The sequence below is a fragment of the Rhagoletis pomonella genome, unplaced genomic scaffold, assembly GCF_013731165.1.
Source record: "Rhagoletis pomonella isolate Grant_MI unplaced genomic scaffold, Rhpom_1.0 Rhpom_scaffold_00004, whole genome shotgun sequence".
NCBI lineage: Eukaryota > Metazoa > Arthropoda > Insecta > Diptera > Tephritidae > Rhagoletis > Rhagoletis pomonella.
In genome coordinates this window covers 73,664,645-73,687,537 of record NW_023458558.1, presented here as the reverse complement: position 1 = coordinate 73,687,537, position 22,893 = coordinate 73,664,645, and the positions used below count along the sequence as shown (strand labels likewise).

General features: G+C 33.5%; 1 protein-coding gene across 4 annotated transcripts in view; it reads right to left on the bottom strand.

Moving 5' to 3' along the window:
• Positions 1 to 22,893, bottom strand: part of LOC118738076 (baculoviral IAP repeat-containing protein 6) — a 145,000-nt gene that overhangs the window by 74,697 nt on the left and 47,410 nt on the right. For all 4 annotated transcript variants that reach the window (XM_036468989.1, XM_036468990.1, XM_036468991.1 and 1 more), the window contains 4 exons: positions 11,976 to 12,236; positions 11,743 to 11,909; positions 11,432 to 11,664; positions 11,259 to 11,367 (listed from right to left, as the gene is read on the bottom strand). In XM_036468989.1, the coding sequence (XP_036324882.1) occupies positions 11,259 to 11,367; positions 11,432 to 11,664; positions 11,743 to 11,909; positions 11,976 to 12,236 (770 nt within the window). The remainder of the gene's footprint in view (positions 1 to 11,258; positions 11,368 to 11,431; positions 11,665 to 11,742; positions 11,910 to 11,975; positions 12,237 to 22,893) is intronic.

Genomic DNA, 22,893 nt, shown 5'->3' with positions numbered 1-22,893 from the left:
ATGTGATTGTTTGATTTAAAAAATTTAACAACCACTCTTGAGATTGGTTACAAATTGTAAACACAAAATATGTAGTGTGTTATGAAATGGTTGACACCCATTCACATAAAGAATGTGAATACAAAAGAAAAATTCAATCATGTATGATTGTACGTTTATGTGATTGCAATCTGTCATTATCATTCAGTACTAATACTATTTGTTGTATCAGGGTTGAGTTTTTTGTAGTCAAAATGTGAAATCAGAAGATTGACATCTACCTTAAAATAAGTAAACAAATAAATATTTGCTGCTAAAATATTTTTCTAAGTGTTTGGCCGAGCTTCTCCTCAAACTTGAGGCATTAGTTCTGTTGTTGTGACACAAATGGAGACACCTACATATTTAAGGCTGACTCCGAACGCCAAATGATTTTATAAAAAGAGTTTTCAAGGCAGAAGTATACTCGAGGGGCGCCGTAAGTACATGCTACACATATGTATGTATACATACTCGATTATTTGTTCTCAAAATGCATGAAAACTATAGTACGCTTGCAAACAATTAATGACATTTTGTGATAAATAGTTTTACAAATGTATTTTCACTTCAAATTTGTGTTTTAATAAGGTATTAATTGAATTAATTATTATTGAAAATTATTATTTTAATAAATAGATATAAAAATTTTTATATTTGGGAACTCTTACGGCTCTATTCTGTATCACTGACAAATTCATGTCACAGTTTTTGTTGTGGAAAAATATATGAAAAAGTTTAAATTTGTCAGTAAACAAATGTATGTCACCGATACAAAATTGGGCTATTTGACTTTTCTTTATTTGTAACAAATGACAGATGTACAAAAAATAAAAAAATAATTGTAATTTTACAAATTTAAAGCAAACGGGCGTTCTTTACAGAAAAATATAGTTAGGGATCGAATTGCGCATATTTTTTTTACAATACCAAGCGCCTCCAAGAAGCGTTAAACCACAAAATAGCTTAAAAAACGCTTTCAAAAATTCGAAACGAGAGTGAAGTGCAGTGTTCATTTGTGCTCGAAATTGCAGACAAAATTTGTGCGTGTGTAATTAATGTTTTACTTATTTGAAGAAATGTTGCCCCTCGTCATTAAAAATAAGCAAACCAAGACCCCCGCTTCCCACTGGTGGTTACATAATACTAGAATGGACTCTTAATTAACATGTGCCTGTTTTGTGAACGCACGGCCAGTTACACAGGCATGTCTGCATCGATTTCCTTCATCATTCTTAGCTATTTGATGTGCATTTTTATTGTAATGCGTTGCAAACAGACATTTTAGGAACTAAATGGGTTCTAAAATCTCTGTACACAGGCGCACTTATTTTTAACAGTTTCCAGTTTATGTGATATTGATCAAAACAGCCTTTATTTATTTTATGTATTATGTGATTTCTGGACGGTTACATTCATAATACGGAAATTTAAAATCCAGACATATCAAAATAAAGACAAAATGCAAAAATGCAGAAAAATCAAAATACAGACAAATCAAAATACCGGCAAATCAAAATCCAGACAAATCAAAATACCGACAAATCAAAATACAGACAAATCAAAATACTGACAAATCAAAATACTGACAAATCTAAGTACAGACATGAGGGGAAAAAATGTCCGTATACAATTTTTGCAAATCAAAATCGTGTCTGTTAAGTCGTAGTTAGGCTCGCAGAGAGATCTGCGCAAAAATACTGTGGGAAAAATACTGGGGAATACTTTTCTAAAAAAATCCCGAATCCACCCCGAACCTTCTTCATCAAAACAATTTCAGTGTACCGGAATTTATTTAAAAAATTTTAATTAGTAAGTATTTACAAACAATCATTAACTACTTATATTAAATTGAGATGCTTAGCTATATTGGCTAAGTATTCTTTGGGAGCATAGTTTTCCCTTTCCATAACAATTGTTTTAAATGTTCTGTTTTCCAGGCGTCGCCATTTAGCTTGTTTTTCTCCACTAAGCACCTTTTCAATTTTAGTTTCTACAAAAACTTGCTCTTTTATCAAATTTGATATTAGATTGAATATATTTCCATGGTATTGCCAAACTAAACATGAAAGACGCGCGATTTTTCATTCCAAATTTTCGCCTGCGGCGTTTTTTCATATTAAATTATATTTTAAGAAATACTGAAAATTTGGAATAAAAAATCGCGCGATTTTTTATTCCAAATTTTCGCCTGCGGCGCTTTTTTTATATTAAATTATATTTTAAGAAATACTCAAAATTTGGAATAAAAAATCGCGCGATTTTTTATTCTAAATTTTCGCCTGCGGCGCTTTCTTTAACAAAAAAACGAAACAATATTTAAATATATACTGAAAATTTCCGCCACTTTTTTAAATAGGAAACATTCTAAAAACCTAATATTATTTTAATTTGTTGTCTGCATTTTGATTTGTCTGTGTTTTTATTTGTCTGTATTTTGATTTGTCTGTATTTTGATTTGTCTGTATTTTGATTTGTCTGTATTTTGATTTGTCTGGATTTTGATTTGTCTGTATTTTGATTTGTCTGTATTTTGATTTGTCTGTATTTTGATTTGTCTGTATTTTGATTGTCCGCATTTTGAATTTCTGGATTTTGATTGTCTGGATTATGTTATACACCCGTTGTCTGCATTTTGATTTGTCTGTGTTTTTATTTGTCTGTGTTTTTATTTGTCTGTATTTTGATTTGTCTGTATTTTGATTTGTCTGGATTTTGATTTCTCTGTATTTTGATTTGTCTGTATTTTGATTTGTCTGAATTTTGATTTGTCTGAATTTTGATTTGTCTGTATTTTGACTGTCCGCATTTTGAATTTCTGGATTTTGATTGTCTGGATTATGTTATACACCCATAATAATAGAAAGGCGCTTACATATCGATGGTCCTCTGCAATAATGACACAACTCAAAATTTCATATATTCCAGTAGAGCGTATTAAAGAATTTTTGTTTCGTAATTTAGCAATAATATGTCTTGAAACGTAATTATTCTGGATTATTTGCGGTCATACTGTAAGCTTTCAAATTATGTATTTTTCTAAACCTGAAATTTTGAATTGTGCCGTTATTGCAGAAGACCATTGACATATGTAAGTGTTTGGCCGAGCTACTCCTCCGATTGTGGCATGCGCCTTGATGTTGTCGCAAAAAGGGGAGGGACCTACAGTTTTACGCCGACTCCTTCCGGGGGCTAACTACTATTACAGAAAACACTTTCTTTTTTATGTTGGCCGGAACTGCGCTCGAACCCTCACCCTGCGGAATGGTAGTGCGCACTTCCAACCACTACACCACAGTGATCGCTTAATTAATTTTAATCATTAATCGCGATTAACCATTTATTCGTTAATTTTTAATCATTCATAGACTTACATTTTGTTGACAATACTCGCATATGATAGTCCCAAATTTTCACAAAAGAGAAAAGTGATTTTCCTCAAAACTTTTGAATGACGTCTTGACTGAACTTACTAATTCGGAATTTCTACTATTACTTATAGAGTAGGCTATTTATAAAGTCTGGGTAATGATATTAAAATTGTTCTATTATATGTTCCATATATATTAGGGGACTTTTATTGTTTAATTTATTTTTTGCACATAATCTTGTGTCTTGAACTTCTTTTTCCAAAAAGTGAGGATGTCAAAATTTTAATAGATGTGGGATGTACGGCAATTTTCTAAAAAGATCTCCAAACGAAAACTTAAAATTGATAAAAAAATCTTAAGTAGATTTAACTAATTTAGATTAGAAGTTTTAAGTTGATCCCACTGTAAGTGTGAAATCAGTTGCTATGGGTTTCCATGATACAAAAAATCACCTGACAATTAAGCATATTGTAAAATTTCATGCTACCATACGCAGTATCTAAAATCCTTCAAATTTTATTATTAATTCTTCGTTTGTTTAAAAACATTTTATTCTTAGAATCGAAATTTTAGCAAGCAAAAAGACTTTTGTTTTTAAATAAATGAGGCTAATGCTCAATAAGTTGGTAATTGTTGTTCTCATTTGCATACTTCACACCAACTTCAATATTGAACAGTGAAATATATTTTAATTTTACCCAAATAAACAACGATATAGCTTAATGGTCAAGCACATATGGAGGATTCACAAGAGGTGTTAAGTGTCGTAATGTGTTAAAGTCTTACAATTTTTAAACGTAAAATAACACCTAAGACTTCTTTAGGCGTTTTTTAACATAACCAAAATGTTTTTAAACTAGTAGGAAATATATTATTGGCTCTTATTATACCCAACGAATCTTTCAAATCGCTTTTAACCGTTACTTTATATTGGACGATTTAAGCCTTTAAGACATTACGACGTCTAACACGAATTGTAAATCCCCTAAATATCCATTAAATCACACATCAAAATTTGTAATTTCAGTGTTCGAATTATATCAGAAACAATCGCACCCGATATGGAAAACTGTAATAGTCCTGGCTAGTTACTTTGTGAAATAATCAGATGACATAAAGACACGTAAATATTTTAAAAATATGTTCATATGTGTTTTATATATAATCCCAAATTTATGATATAAATTCAGCAATTGTCAAAAATCTGCCTTTTTATCAAAAAGTTGTTTACCAGGGTGTCTTTGAACTAATGATTGGTACTGAATTAAAGAATGCACACACAAAATATTGCAGCCTTTTCAATACTCATTCAGTGTTAAACCTTTTTTAACTTCCTTTTATTAGCTCGGGATGTAACTATGTAATATTGATGCGTCTAAAAGATGCAGCGATTTATATTCTCAAGTCACATACCTGATGACAGTACGAATGGCAATTATAATAGGGAGGTTTTAGTTTTTTACACTATAATTTTATTATTTGATTTGGCATTGGTGTTTTCAATCTTGCTATGAATATGTTGATGAGTGAATTCATAACTGCTTCGAGTGAATGGAAATTTAAAAATTTTAAACCTCAATCTGAAGCGAGGAATAAGTAATGAAAACTGAATAGAAAAAAATTGTTGTGTTGATTTAAAATTGAAAATGATTTCACACTTACACAGCTCTGTTATATATATATATATATATATATATATATATATATATATATATTCCAACGGGGTTATCAAAACCCCCTCTTTTTTGAAGTCGGTTAATATAAATTTGTGTTAACTTCAGACTTATTACAAAAATTTTCCACAGATTTACAATGTGCTCACAAAACTTATTATTCTCTTGAATAGTACTAATCATGATAAAAATATAGTAAGGTAGAACCGCTGAGAGTCACTTTTGAAATTCTTGACGTTTCCAAACAATTTAATTTTTAAATTTACTCACAAACTCACACACACATTTTCATTTTCAATCTCAAGCAACAACAATTTCGAACAATTTAAATTTTTTATTTTCACTTTTATATGATTTTAAAATGTTGGCAAACTTCAAAAAAAAATCATGGCCGACAAATTGAGAGAACGGTTCTACCTATGTTTTTATCATGGTACTAATATTAAGCTGATTACTTATGCAAAATACGGAGCCTAGAAAGATGTACCACATAACTATAAGCAAAGTGTATAAATTTGTGTACAATTGGTTTATAGTTATGGTGAATTTACATGGTATGAATCTGTTCATAAGCCGTATGAATTTTCCTATAAAAGAAGCACCAACTCTATGAAGAAATGAATGAAAGCGATATATATTTAACAATTTTGACTTATATGCTTGGCAAGTATTTTTTTGTAAACAACAAACAAAAAAATTTCATTTTGTGCTAATTTCGAAACTATGTAGAAGCTTATTTTTCTTTAATGTGCTTTAAAAGGGACCTATTGCCAATAAAGCCTTGCGGTTTGCCATTTTTTCAAATCTGTAATGCTTCCATTCAAACATCTTTGTGGATAAACAGTTTTTTGTTCAGAAATTGCTTGTTTACGTGTTTTGTCTTTCATACTAAAAACGTTTTTCATAAGTTGAAATCATAGGGATGCCGTTTTCTTTCGTTTCTCATGGATTTTATACTTGAAAAGGCACCAAAATATGTATGCAATACCTTTACATATCGTCATTTAAAGTACAAAACCGCGCATCAAGAAAATATAATGTGAGGTTGCCTAAATTTTACAGGAGAGAGAAGTTTTACTCTTAATTAAAAACAGTTCTCTCTTTTAAACTTAATTATCTCTTCTCCTTATGGCTAAGTATCGATATTTAAGTATAAATGGTTAAGGGTTTGATGATAGGAGCTGCCGGTGAGCAAATATCTTTTATGGCACAAATGTCAGTTACGAGGTTTTGCAGAACCACGATACGCGCTTTTGTATTTTAAACGACGATATACAGATTGGCGCTTACACAATATGTTAGTGTTTGGCCTAGCTTCTCCTCCGATATGTGGCGTGCGCCTTGATTTTGTCACACAAAGTAAAGGACTCCGAACGGCAATTGTATTGTTATGAGAAGCTGTTTCCATGACAGAATACGCTGGGAGGTTAACTATTACCAGCAGAGGGGCGACCGCTATCTGAAAAAAGCTTTTTTGTTTTTTATATGTTGATGTTGGTGGGAAACTCGGCTTGAACTGTGGCGCTGCGCAATGGTAGCGCGTACTGCTACTCTACAGCAACCGCCACTACTTCTACATATATTGCTGGTATATTCAAAATACTATCCCGAACATCGGATTGTATATATATGATATAAAAAAGAATGAGAGGTACTATAAGAAAATGTACCCAAAATTCAGGAGCAAATGAAAAAATGCTCATTGAAAATAATTCACATGTATAAATTAAAAGATATAACTTAAGCGGTTACTGGGCTAAACAAAAGGAAAAGTTAGAAAAAATAGCAATGCGGTTTGAAGGAAACCTGAGACCATAAAATGTTTGTTTGTGTCGTTAATTCTCTGAACCTTTTAAGATATGCCACTGCATTCTTTGCAGTAGTTTGCAAATATACACTAATTTTTCTAAAATCGTAAACATTTTCGTGGAATGTTTTTCTTTGATTTCGAATTGAAAATACATTACGATCATCTTGTACCGAAATAAGTGTGGTATCCCTGCATTTTGTAAAAGCCAGAAAGAAGCATTAATTGTATGAAAAAATGAAAGGGAGAAGTATACATGCCTTCTATAATTTTGACTTATATGTATATTTGGCAAGTCTTTGTGTAAACAACAAAAAATACACATTTTCATTTCTTTGCCAGCTTGGAAAATATAGGCTTATTTTTACTTAAATGTGATATGAAGCTCATTAAAATGTTCTGTAATGTCTTGTTTTTAAGTTTGTTATCATAGTGCTTTGTATTTTTATTGTCTACTATGCGTGAGTTGCTTCTATTTAAAAAGTTCCAGTACAATGAATTTTTTTGTTTTGAATTTGTTTGTTTATTGTTTTTAATTTTTAAAATTCATACTTTTGACATGTATGTGAATGGCGGAGTTGCCGCTTTCCTCCTTTTCGGTGGGTTTTTATATTAAAAAGGCATCACAATGGGAAAACATCTCCTTAGTATCTCTGCATCTGTTAAACTTTTTATGGGAAGTTGTATGAAAATCCAACTTGCTATAATTTCATATGCTTAACAGTATCACACCAGTATGTTTACAGTATCTCCCCATAATTTTTCATATGAAAAAATTTATTATATGCATCCCACTCGTTATCACTGAGTTCCTCATTGGAACATGTAGTGTCTCTATTTTAACGTATCAACAGTTCATATGGCTTCATACCATGATTCAATAATAGAAAGGCTTTGTAATAAAACAGTCTTCTCGCTTCCACACATAAATCGGCTCCTTTACTTGTGCAGAATGTTGCTTACTCTACAGTTTCTAATGATATTAGTAGTAAAACCCAAAATTCTTCATACTAAATATTCGTGAGCATCACCTTCGTTTGCGTTGCGAACAAGTGTAGAATAGCGCCCGTTTAGCTATAAAATATCCAAAAATACCGCTTGATAGAACTTTTTACATTGATTTGAACGATACCAAATTTATTCGACGCAGTTAATAAATAAAGAAGTATAAGAGATTTATTTGCTTTATTTATTTGTATTTTTTATTATCACTAAATTGTTGAAACCCAAAAGTAGATAATGACAAAATATGTAATATCGAATTAAAGGTAATAACTTGTACCTTCTAAATAATATTAATTTCTTTACCATTAACTATGCAGTTTTTTCAAAAAAGGTTATTTCATGAAAAAATAACATTTGTTCGTTTTTTAGTGGTTTTGGTTTAAATATATAAAAACCAATTTCAATTATGTTTATCAGCTGAAAGATAAATTGATTATTTTTATGGTGACGTTATTAGTTTTTTAATCGGTTGTGTTTCATAAGATCTTAATATTAAAAATAATTAAAAAATTTAACCTTCTAAAACGTATTCATATTTTACTTGCGCTAAATAATTTTGGCATGGTTGAAAAGAGCGTAAAAAGTTCTATTGATCTGCATTTTTAGTTTTTGCATAGCTGAACGGTCGGTATTCTATATTTGTTCCAGGAAATGACGAATAACTTGAACTAAAAATCTATATTTATACGTATTGTTTAGTATTGCCATTAAAAAACCAAATATATTGCAAATTCACATAGAATTAATTATACACATTTTACTTCTAATTGTATACTTTGCGTACTTTTTGTAGTACCATTTTACTACCGTTTTCGCAAACTGCGATCACATTCTTCCCCTTTCTCCTACTTCCAAAATACAAATCTAGATAAAGGAGTGTCAGATTTGAGCTGTCACAAATTACATAACCTTGTGTTATTATCATGGCTTCATACCATGTAAATGCAACATTCAGTTTTTGTATTTTTGTCAGCTGCGGTACAAAGGTCACCATCTTTAAAACAAGCCGTACAAGCCGTGAGGATTTTGCATAACTTTATTGTGGGGGAGTAATTTAACCAAAATCTGTGAGTGGTAAAACGCGAGCCTGTTGCGAACGGCGACAAAAAAGAACCAAAATCCGCATTGACGTTGTTGTTGTAGCGGCTACTAAACCTCGCTCTTGCCGGCTTGTCCATCAACGCTGTCGTCAGCCTCAGCTAAAGGGAGGCCCAGGAAGTGTGAAACTTTCACCGTAGGGACAGGGGCGTTAGCTGGATGGGGTTTTGGATCCGTGCGAAATGGTGCCGTGAGTCATGTGGCGACTATCCGCATGCCGGGCACTCATTGGGCACACCAGCGCTCACTCTGGTCAGGTACGAGTTTAGCCTGCTGCAGTGGCCAGAGCGAAGATCGGCAAAGCTGTCTCGTCCACGTCGGGTGGTTGTGTGCTCAAAACGGCATTCACAGGTCGAGAGTCTATGTAACTAGAGACCGAATCCCTGTGAATGCTGTATAAGGCCTGTCGGTATGCAGTTGGGTCCAGAGGTTGTTTTATTAACCTTTGGACTTCGTCCGTCAGTTCGTAGAGATGCCTCTTGACGTTCTTTGGCATGGGCTCTTCTGCAAGCACTACTAGGCAGTGCTTGCAGAGCATTGTGTTAAGCTCCTTAATGGGGAGCATCTGGGCCTCGTCGTGCAGGTGGTGTTGTGGCGACATCAGAAGACATCCAGTCGCGGTTTGGAGTGCCTGGTTCTGGCATGTCTGTAGCTTCGTCTACTGTGTCCTTCTAGTCTCCGGCGACCACACTGGCGCTGCATAGTTTAGAACCGGCCAACCATTTGCCTTGTATGTTGCCAGCAGGTGCTGCCGGCTAGCGACTTGAGGGCCTTGTTGCGGCTCTGTACGGGATTGATAATTGCGGTTGTATGCGCCGATAAGGAGAGCAGACTATCGAAGGTAACTCCGAGCATTTTCGGGTTATTCGCCGTCGACGTGAATACCCAGCTGCAATCTGACCTCCTTCGTACAGGATTTCGTAGGGGAGAGGGTTAGGCTCCTTGCAGTGAAGAAGCGAAAAAGATCGCTGAGGTAACCGTTTACTTTCGAACACAAGTCATCCCTCGCGGAAAGTTATTTCTGATTTTCGTGGAAGATAAGTGGAAGTTACGCGCCCATGGAACTTAACAAACAAGATTAATCACCAGACTCTCGATTTGTCACAGAGCTTGGTGTGCCCTATCCAATATTTTAAATTTTTTAATTTTTGTAGGTTATTTTTCAATCACGCCAAAAGTGAAGCAGTATGATAAAAGCGTATGTAACTATAAAGCTGCTGGCTGTACTATTTTACAGCAGCTAAAAAAAGTTTTCTGTGTCCACATATGTACATATATGTATGTACATACATATGTGCAAGTGTGCAAACATTACAAAAGGTTACGATTCAGCCAAAACACGTCCACCACCATTCCTAGAGGAAAAATAATGAGTTATTCGCCTCGCGAACACTCTTAATTTAAATCAAAATTTGTTCAATGTAGCGAGAGAGGGATGGAAGATATCCGTGTGAATTTATATGAACGTTTTACTTTGAGAGCTATTAGAATTTACTTCTTTATTAACTAAGTAGATGAACGCCCTAAATGTTGTCTGCGACCACATGCGGTTGTCGTTTTATTGCATAATTAAGGCTTTATGGTTGGCTCATTAATCAAGGAAATCTCTGGCTATTCTGCCGCCCAAAGTTTCCCTCACAGACATACAGGGAGGGAATATGCTTTATATTATTAATTATATTATTAAATTAAACTGTATGGGTGCATAAACTCGTAAATATTGAGCAAAGCTGACGAATTGGCTAGGAAAAGTACAAACATTTACGTCCTTCCAAGAAAGGGCACGATAGGTAAAGCAATCGCCGCCATTAAGCGGTCAGTAAAACCCGAAACGCATCATTCTGACGTCGTTTTTGGGTTAATAACAAACAAATTCCCCAAATAGTTTTTAGGGAATGATGCTTGAGTTATAGTCCTTGGCCAGTTTTAAATCTGTGTAGTTACGATTTCGTAGACCCGACTGCTGTGGCAACGCATGTATATGATCTTCAGTCTGTTTAGAAAGGAAATACCTTTCCTTATAGGGTATATTAACGTATAATTGGTTCACATGAGATAACGCCAGGGGTAGACGCTCCGGACCATTGTCGTATGTGCAAGATCATAGAAGAAGAAATATGAAAACCGTTTTTACATAGCTGAAAATAAGACATATCATACCACCAAAAATGATTTTGTACCATAGTAAGGTCATAACATCGAAGGGCATTACAAATCATTGTGACAGGGATCTCTATATTTTGGTTCGAGTTTCAATATCGTACGGTTTTGTCGAAATATACTTACTACATATCCCATTTGGTTTAAGGACTTCAGCTATCACCACATCATTTTCCGTTTTTTTGGAATTCACTATTTTCGTTTGTTTATCCACACTGTATACAATATCGTTAACCTAGATGTAAAGTAAAATTATTAGTTTAGCTGTTCAATATTTATATGTACAATTTTAATATTACATTGTAACTTTCTTGTTCTTTTGGCATGTCGACCATCGGTGCGACTATCAACTCCTCCATGTTAATATTTGATGAACTACTTGCCGACACCGTGTCCATGTTATCGATACGTGTTGCTTCTGACGTCGAAGCACATGTAAAATGTAATTGTTCCACCTCCAATAGGCCACGCAATTGGTTGCTTACACTCTTGCATTTTATCAAATGAGGGAATGTACGAAAATCTACACCATCTAAAAAATAAAAAAGGAACAATTATGGTTATATTTCAATTCCAATAGTCCATGAAAACTGAAATTCGTTACACTAACCGATGGAACAAAGCTTCTTTATATCTAAACCCGCCGCTTGCATAAGTCCTGCATTCGAACGAATCATATTCATTAGCGACGTTGGCAGTGTTACGTTGCTTTTATTTACATTTGGCAAATCGTAATCGAATATTTCTGGTTCAAAAGGAAACCCATAAAGACCAAATCTTTGGAAAACACAATTTAAAATCAATGCACATTTTGTAAAAGAATAAAATGAAATATTTGATTACCTTGTACTAAGCAAAGAACAATACGGATCCCAGCGTCCATCGATTTCCCGTGTGATTTCGGCCAACAACTTTACGCACAATTCCGAAATACCATTGTGTGACTCTAAAGTCGATGTCGCACAAGCCAGCATCGCATACCAACGCACAACGCTAGCAAATTTGGCACGTGGTAATTCATTAAATGTATTAGCTACAGCGTCCTTAATAGCAACGTCCAGTGTGGAATGTGATTGCACCTCAACAGGCAAACTGCATATGCCACTGAAGTAGTAAAAGAATAGATAAGTACAATATGAACATATTAGTACTTCAGTCAAATAAGACCTTAACCCCCTCTTCCAGGGGACCAAATCTACATCATTCCAAAGCTTATGATTCCAGTATTAAAATATGAAAATGTTTGTCACCAAAGCTCGGATGTTTAAAATAATTACAAATATACAGTACACGCTCCATAATGTGAACTACTTAAAATCAAGCGGGTTCGCATTTTACGAATTTGTTCACTTTTTCGAATGCCAAAATTATGGCAAAAAATATTCCCATTTTACCCCAATTAAGCATTTTAAAATGAATTTTTATATTTATAAAAGAAAATTGAATATATTTTTTAAAGTACTGCAAAATTCAATATTTTCTGTTAAAGTGTCATTTTTAAAAATTGCATGCATTGCTATGGTCGCATGTGTCGCACTTGTCGTTTGAGTTGACATGCATAGATTTGATACACGATTTCATTTAAATTTATTCGACGCTGTCTTCATATGTCATTGTCCAACATGTATGAACGACATACTATGAACTGGCACTTGCATGATGTGCCACATGTTGCTATGTTACTATAGTTCAACATTTACAAGCCTTTGACATTTACTAGAGTGCCAGTTACTTTCAAAATTCGACAGTTTTTCTAGTTCTTAAGAGCCTTGGAGAGGTTTTCTAACTTAAAACGTAACTAAACTCTTTCTTCTTCTTATTTGGCGCTGTAACCGCCTAAGCGATTTTGGCCGAGTCCAAAACAGCACGCCAGTCATTTCTCTTCTGTGCTAACTGACGCCAATTGAAAATGCCAAGTGAAGCCAAGTCCTTCTCCACCTGGTCTTTCCAACGCAGAGGAGGCCTTCCTCTTCCTCTGTTCCCAGCATCGCGGCCCGCGTTGAATATTTTCAGAGCAGGAGCGTTTCTGTCCATCCGAACGACATGGCCAAGCCAGCGGAGCCGCTGAATTTTAATTCGCTGCACTATGTCTATATCGTTGTAAAGCTCATACAGCTCATCGTTAAATCGTCTGCGATATTCGCCATCACCAACGCGTAAAGGTCCGTAAATCTTTCGCAGAATCTTTCTCTCGAAAACTCCAAGAGCCGCCTCATCAGATGCTTTCATTGTCCATGCTTCCGCGCCATACACCAGCACAGGCATGATGAGTGACTTATAGAGTGTGATCTTTGTACGACGAGAGAGGACTTTACTTCTCAATTGCCTACTCAGCCCAAAGTAGCACTTGTTGGCAAGAGTGATTCTCCGTTGGATTTCAAGGCTGACATTATTATTGGTGTTAATGCTGGTTCCCAAATAAACGAAGTCGTCCACTTTTTCAAACTTGTAACTGTCAACAGTGACGTGGGTGCCAAGACGCGTATGCTCTGACTGTTTGTGTGCTGACAGGAGATACTTCGTTTTGTCCTCGTTCACCACCAGACCCATTCGCTTTGCTTCTTGTAACTAAACTCGCTCTGGACAAAAAGGAGCCAACAATTTTTTATATCTTTGAAAGTCTTTGGAGGACTTCGGCAGCACTTGGAATTGACCCGATACCTTCCAGTTTATCGATAAATTACAATGATTTGATACATATCGATAATTCGGTGAATTTCAAAAACACTAAAATCCGATATCTCAACAAAATTCGATCACTCGACTAATTTCGATAACAGTGAAACTGGAGGGTTCGATAAATTTCGATAACTCAAAAATGTATAATAACTTTGGATACCTTCATAAATTTTTAATTTTGACAGCTCCATATTTTTCGAAAGCTTTCGAAAAATTTCGATAACTCGTTACACTCTGTTAACACGATAAAATTAGATAAGCACTGATAACTCGATAAACTTATATAACCTTCAAATTTCGATAAATCGATAGTTTGAAAATTCCATAAACTTCGATTCGATAAATCGACCAATTTCAATTGATCAATAGCTCTGTAAGTTGAAAGAACTCGATGCATTACGATAACTCGATAAATTTCGTTAAGTCTATAAATAATGATAATTCAGTAAATATCGATAACTTTATAAATTCCTTTAGCTTGACAAATTTCGATAATTCCTTAAATTTTTAGGGCTCGATAAATATCCATAAATTTCGACAACTAAGTTTCTGTATCTATAAATTTCGACATTGATCAATTTGAATAATTCGATATGTTTCGACAACTCAATAAGCATGGATAACTCGGTAAATTTCGAAAAATATAAACTTCGATAATACGATGAATTTCGGTAACTTTTATGACTGCATTTATTTCGATTCATATCGAAAATTTTCAATTAATTTTCTTACTTTTTCAGTTACCCTAATTCTAATGTATTTCTCATTGTCTCCATTTTCATCTTAATCTTCACTTTTGTCTTCTCTTTTTTGTCTTCATCGTTATCATTTATTTCTTCATCTTCATATTTATCTTTAAAGTTTAATTTCAAATACAAAGTAAAAGAAAATACGAAAACAGCTCAAATTGGACAGCCTGCAACAACAACCATACACAAATTACGGAAATTTTTTGAAACCATAAAGACTCTCCTCATCTACAGAAAATTACCTCTCCAATGGTGTTCTTGGTTTTGAAATCAGTTCAGTAGAATGCCCAAACAAACGGAGACAAAATTTTTTTATACATTCAAAAATGAACAGAGTAAAGAAATACTTTTATTAAAAAATTAAGTTTTCAATTTTACCGTACCGTGCCCAAACTCGGTGCATAGAATTAATTCATATGAATTGAACACACTTCGCAATAGTACGGGATTCCCCGACCTCAGAAATTGGGAAGTTTCATGTATTTACGTATTATTAATATGTTAGCATTCATATATGTATGTAAATATGCTACATATATTTCATCTTTTAGAGCTTTCAAGTCTTCTTTACTCTTTAGAGTAGTCAATACAAAATAAAATGTGTTCATATTTTGGGGTGTTTACATCGGCACCCTGAAATTGTGCATATGGAATAATGCATATGAAGAAACCCGAAATAATGCATATGAAAAAAACCGAAATAATGCATATATGCACAGTTTCGGTTGAAAACCGCAATAATGCATATTAGAAAAACCGAAATTGTGCATATGCACTCTTTCGTTTGAAAACCGAAATAATGCATACGAAAAAAACCGAAATAATGCATATTTGCACAGTTCCGGTTGAAAACCGAAATAACGCATATGAAAAAACCGAAATAATGCATAGACTTTCGTTTGAAAACCGAAATAACGCATATGAGAAAAACGAAGTAATGCACACATGCAGAGTTTTGGTTCAAACCCGAAATTATGCATATGACAAAAACCGAATTCATGCATACATGCACAGTTTCGACACGAAACCGAAATAATGCATATGACAAAACCGAAGTAGTGCATACATGAAAACGAACTTCTTTTTGCGTAGGCGGCCTTCGGCCGCGCTTAGGGATTATAACCCTTACTAAGTAGAACTCTCCTTTCTGTGTTGCCGGAAAAGGCGGGACGGAAGTATTTTTGGGCAGAACTTCTCTCTGCGTAGGCGCCCTTCGGCCGCGCTTAGGGACTATAACCCTTACTAAGTAGAACTCTCCTTTCTGTGTTGCCGGAAAAGAAGGGCGGAAGTATTTTTGCGCAGAACTTTTTTCTGCGTAGGCGGCCTTCGGCCGCGCTTAGGGATTATAACCCTTACTAAGTAGAATTCTCCTTTCTGTGTTGCCGGAAAAGGGAGCCGGAAGTATTTTTGGGCAGAACTTCTTTCTGCGTAGACGGCCTTCGGCGGCGCTTAGGGATTATATTCCTTACTAAGTAGAATTCTCCTTTCTGTGTTGTCGGAAAAGGGGACCGGAAGTATTTTTGGGCAGAACTTCTCTCTGCGTAGGCGGCCTTCGGCCGCGATTAGGGATTATATTCCTTACTAAGTAGAATTCTCATTTCTGTGTTGCCGGAAAAGGGGACCGGAAGTATTTTTGGGCAGAACTTCTCTCTGCGTAGGCGGCCTTCGGCCGCGCTTAGGGATTATATTCTTTACTAAGTAGAATTCTCTTTTCTGTGTTGCCGGAAAAGGGGACCGAAAGTATTTTTGGGCAGAACTTCTTTCTGCGTAGGCGGCCTTCGGCCGCACTTAGGCATTATGACCCTTACTAAGTAGAATCCTCCTTGCTGTGTTGCCGGAAAAGGCGGGACGGAAGGATTTTTGGGCAGAACTTCTCTCTGCGTAGGCGGCCTTCGGCCGCGCTTAGGGATTATATTCCTTACTAAGTAGAATTCCCCTTTCTGTGGGGACCGGAAGTATTTTTGAGAAATATCTTCTTTCGTCTCGCGGGACGATTATTTCAAGACGAATATTATTTACATCTTCTCAAAATAATTATATGGGCTTTTTATTTTTTTTCGTCTCTTGGGACGTTTATTTCGAGACGAATATTATTTACGTCTTCTTATAATAATTATAAGGGCTTTTTATTTTTTTCGTCTCTCGGGACGTTTATTTCAAGACGAATATGATTTACGTCTTCTCTTAATACTTATATGGGCTTTTTATTTTTTTCGCCTCTCAGGACGTTTATTTCAAGACGAATATGATTTACGTCTTCTCATAATAATTATATGGGCTTTTTATTTTTTTCGTCTCTTGGGACGTTTATTTCAAAACGAATATTATTTGCCTCTTCTTATAATAATTATATGGGCTTCTTTATTTTTTTCGTCTCTCGGGACGTTTATTTCATGACGAATATTATTTACGTCTTCTTATAATAATTATATGGGCTTTTTATTTTTTTCGTCTCTCAGGACGTTTATTTCAAGACGAATATTATTTACATCCCACATTTTTCTTAATAGAATTGGCACACTTACAGCCGATTTCACGAAATTTTTTAATTGCAATTTAATTGACATTTAATTTAAATTTTAATTTTCAATAAATTTTGCATTTAAGTTTTACTCCTTTCACCAATACACACTTGGCCTAATTCAATTTGTCTGGCATAAATGAACTAATGCAGCTTCGGAGTTGAAATTTGGCGAAGTCAATCGCCATGCCATTTATAAGAAGATGACCAAATTTTGGACCATCGGGCCACGACCACCTTGACCGCCCATACAACATTATTTGTAGCTTTAAAGATTTTCAATGAGAAGTGAGTAAATCTTATACGTATTTATATAAAGTAAAGTTGCAAAAGTGGTGTAACACATTTACTCAAAAACCTCTGGACCGATTTTAACGAAATTTTGACATAAGACATATATATTTGGAGAAGGTTTAAATTATGTTAGTCTGCTATCCGGTAAATATTAAAACATTAATTCAATTTAGTTAAATTAATTACTTCAATATGGGTATCAATCGAAATGGTGTTGAAAAGGATTTATTTCTAACCAACATGTGGGAGGGTTGCCATCTGTTTAGAAAATTCAATTGAACATGAACATGGGAATTAGGTAACTGGAATATGCATCACAATATGGGTGTCAGGCGAGGTTGGTTGCAGTAAAAAATGTGTACACGAAGGCGTAAAAAAAAAGGTTTAAGAAAGTTTCACTTTGAAAATTTGTGGATGAGAGCTGCCAACTGTTTAATTATTTAATATTATTTAATAACTTTAATGAGTGATTACAATATGGATATCAATCGCAAGTTTTGAAATGCTTCATTTCTAAACTATGTGCAGCAGCAGGGCCGTAGCCAGGATTTTATTTCAACACATTTTGATTAAAAGAAAAATACTCATAAAAATAAAATATTTCACACAAACAACAAAAAATATAATCGATAATCGCATGAGGCTATTGCCTGAAAATTTTAAAATGCACTTGGTGGCATTGTGCTACTATCAGAGCTGGGTAAATGCAATTACATTACAATTACAATTACATTCCTCAGTAATTGTAATTTGGATTCAATTCCTTTAGTTCACAGCAAAGGAATCGATTACTTTTTCAATTCCTTGAAGTAATTTCAAATGGAATTGCTTTTTTCTTTAATTCCATTACAAGGAAATTCATATTGTAATTGGAATAAATTACGTGCTAGTAATGTAATTTCTTTAAATTCAATTCCTTTGAAAGGAATTGAAAATGTAATTTTTTTCTCCATTCCTTTGAAAGGAATTGAAAATGTAATTGATTTTTTTTCCAATTCCATTCCTCAAAGTAATTTAAAAAGTAATCGAATTTTTACTGTTGAATTGCAATAGCTTTGCTAAATTTCTTGGTTGCTAACTGCCTTGAATAAACAATTATATTATGGTACCCTTAATTCTACCCAAAATGGCGTGCCTTCTAGGGCCTTTGAAGTGCTCTTACTGGTATCCTGCGTTACAAATGAGGTTAGAGTCCGCTTGAATTACGAGCCCTGTGGGACTGGAGATCCTACCTCCTAAGAGTTTTATAAACAAATTTCATTGCTATGGCTAAATTTTGATGATAACACTGTCACGACGCTAAAATTACACAAAAAACGCCGAGAGACGTAAAATTAATTTTAAGTAGTAGTTACGGATCTGTGTACCGTTTTTTTTAGATAAGGCCATTTAGCCAAGTTATTTTCATTTTAAGTTTTCATTGCGAATGAAAAAAATTCAAACTTGAACATGGTCATACGGTCATGTACGCTTATGGGTAACATTATTTCCTGCTAGTATTTCATACAAAAAATTATTGCACTTTCACTTAACCCTTGCAAACTTGTTTATTTATCCATCGATTTTCATCGGTAGTAGTGTTTTAAGCTGCAGAACAAGCAGATATTGGCTAGTCTATACTAATTATATTTTGAAAGGCGTTTTTTTATGTTCGCAAAGCTCGAGAAAGGCCGTACCAATTTTTTTGAAATTTCGGAATCTACTGCAGACTTTCCAAGGATGGTTAGAGGGGAAAAAAAAGTTTCGATATAGAAAGGGGGCGTGGCACCTCCCATACAAACAGAATTTTTCAAACTGCATATATTTGTGGTACAGGACTAGAACTGGGTATGGTGATATATACATACATATATAAGACCAATTTTATACTAATGGAGAAAAATTTGCATGGTTGGAGAATGGGGCGTGGCACCTCCCATATAAACCGAACTTTTCATATTGCATATTTGTGGAAGTGTTCATGGTAGACTGTAAGCCTTTTAAAACTCTTTAGTTTGACACTCAATTTAACTGAGTTACAATTTCCAAACAGGTGGCAGCCCCCTCAAAAATATTTCCAACAGTTGTCTTTCTTAAACCTCTTTAATTTGATACCCATATTGTACTATTTTATTTATTTTATCAATGTAATTTAATTAAATTTTCAAACACATGGCAACCCTCGTCAAACATATTTTCGGCAGTAAGCCTTCTTAAAACTCTTTAGTTTGACACCCACTTGGCAATATTTCACTTTTTTTTAACAATTTGACTAAGTTTAAGTTTTCAAATAGATGGCAACCCTCGTCAAAAATACTTCCACCAGTTATCTTTCTTAAACCTCTTTAACTCGATATCCATATTGTAATAATTCATTAATTTTATCAATATAATTGGGTTTAAAAATTTTAAAATAGGTGGCAACCCTCCAAATTTTTGCGATATCATTGGTTCTGGTGTTATACCGAACAATAAAAAAAATTATTCAAATCGGTTCAGCCGCTCTCGGGTTTTGATGACCGTGACATACGAACACAACATTTTTATATATATAGATATACATAGAAGATGTCCAATGTGTGCTTTCGATTTTAATCTTTGACCACAACAAAAATTCCACATTGTATATTCGTGTATGAACTTTCAGTTTCTAGATTACTTTTACAATTCCTTTGAGTAATTGAAAAAACTAAAGTACTCTTGCAATTCCAGGTAATGGAATTGAAAAAAAATCAATTACATTTTCAATTCCTTTCAAAGGAATTGGAAAAAAAAATTACATTACTAGCACGTAATTTATTCCAATTACAATATGAAATTCCTTGTAATGGAATTAAAGAAAAAAACAATTACATTTTAAATTACTTCAAGGAATTGCAAAAGTAATCGATTCCTTTGCTAAACTGTAGGAATTGATTCCTAATTACAATTCCTTGTAATCTGTAATTGGGAGTAATTAAATTCCTAAAGGAATCATTACGACCCAGCTCTGGCTACTATGATAGCTCGGCCCAGTAATCATAGTCAACTTATATACAGTAGACTGCATCATTCCCCATACAAGAAAAAAATCGGTACTGTTCTTCCACTGGAATTATGAAATCTATTATATTTTAAGACTTCTACCAAAATGTTTCTGAAAAATAATAAGATTTGCGTGAGCTGGACCGATTTGAAAATACCTCCAAAAATTGAGTTTTTTTATTAAAAAAACAGTTTTTTTAAAATATTTTTTGAAAAAAATTCTCTCAGATGACTAAACAGTTTAAGTTTAAAAAATTTGCATAAAAATATTTAAAAAAAAATTTCTACGGAATCATAATAATGAGATTTTCGATGCTGTTTTTGAACTTTTTTCAAAGCCTGTTTTAAGAAAAACTTGAATAACTCAGCCAAAACCTTACCAATTTAAACTTATGAGGTATCATTGGTAAGGTATTTTCTCACCCTTTGAATTTCTTTGCGAATCAGCTCATTCAAAGTATGAAAGAAGAAGGTAAGATAAACGCGTGTCATTCCATATTGAATTAAGATGAGGTGGTATTTGATAAAGAAAATTTTGGGACGTGAATAAGTTTGTTTTGCAAAGAAATAAAAAAGGTGAGAAAATACCTTTCCACTGATACCTCATAAGTCTATATCGGTAAAGTGTTGGAGCAGTTATTCAAGTTTTTCTTACCCAAACCTTTGAAAAAAGGTAAAAATCAGCATCAAATTCTTATTATTATGATTCCGTTGATACAATTATTTAATATTTTTATATAGATTTTTCAAGCTTAAACTGTTTTGTCGTCTGGGAGAATTTTTTCCAAAAAAATCCTTTAAGAAACTATTTTTATTCATAAAAAACTCCCTTTTTAGAAGTATTTTCAAACCGGTTCAGCTCACGTAAATCGTATTATTTTTCAGAAATATTTTGGTAGACGTCTTAAAATATACAAGGTTTGGTAATCCCGCCGGAAAAACCGCACTTTTTTTTTACATTGTGCAGTAGTCGAAAAAATTATAGCCGCAACAAATTTTCACAAGTTTTAAAATATTATTTTGGTTGTTATTTAATTTTGGTTAGCTCTTTATAGTCGATTCTTTAGCAACATCCGTATAAATACAATTTTAAAGGCAGTGTCAGACGATTGGATATTTGCCAAAATTTGGTGCAAATCGTATCCCAATTGTGTGAATACCCAAATATTTTTCTTTATCCCAATCACGAAAATTAGTTTGTTGAAATTTGTCAATAGACCATCGCTGTATTGTACCAATCTTTCGACTACAAAAAAAAATTTCCCATTTTTTTATTTTGTACCAATAGCCCAATATAAAAATATACCAATATGTACAAATGTAACAATCGAGTGCCACTGCCTTAAAAATTTATGCAATTTAAAAAAAGATTCAACAAATTTTCGTAAAAATTTCGAGTTTTTTAATTAGGTTCTGAGTATGCAGTTTTGTTGCCCATTGAATTCTAGTAGAATAAAGTATAAGTTTCAAATGGCTCGAAATTTGTACGAAGATAAAATTTTTTTTTAAATATTGCACAAAATTGGAAACTTGGATTTTCACGGGTCTTGTTAAAGAATAAACTATGTTTTTATAAAAAAATAACCAAAATTAAATTACAACGAAAATACTACGTTAAAACTTGGCAAAAAGTGGTTCGGCTATAATTTTTTGCCCACTGTATGTATTTTTGAATATCTTTAATTGGATTAAAATTTAAAAAAAATATATATGCCTTTTTTGCCTTTTTTCAAAGCTCGTTTGCCTCTTTTTAAGTTAGTGCTTTTACATTTCTACATTTCAATGAAATCTTAAGTTCGAAGATTTAAACTTTGCCTTTCTCCGTCTCCAGTGGCGTTATATTTTTAACGAAAGTACATATTTCCAAACTCGATTAAGAAGTTTCACATCAATTATTTGAGTTTCACTTTTTAAACAGGTGGTAACCCTCTTATATATAGTTAAAAAATAAAATAATCATAACCATTTGGATTGATACTTATATGTTATAACCCATATAACTTTTTAAATAATTTTAATATTTTGTTTTTAATTTCTATTATGTGGCAAACATTTTTTGAAAAATAAAACCGTATTGCACTTCTACATACCAATCTCTTCAATTCTCGGTGCAGATGTGGTGACTGTGGGTTAAATATTTTACATAAACATCTCCGAACTCGATTATTTGCATTTGATTTTCTAACATCTGGCAACCCTTTTCAAAGAACCAAAACCACCTAAAAGGAAAGCCCTTTAATATATATATATATAAATAAATAAATATATTTAACGCTTTAAGGGCCGTTAATGTTTCTGTGTTAAGCTATAGTTTATTTATTTATTTCATTTCCATAGAATTACTTGAAGATATATAAGTTAACGGTCCTAAATCTCCTAACTCGATAAAGAAGTTTTAATTGTCCCATATGATTATTATGAGAAGACGTAAATAATATTCGTCTTGATATAAACGACCCGAGAGATGAAAAAAAAATAAAAAGCCCATATAATTATTATAAGAGACGTAAATAAT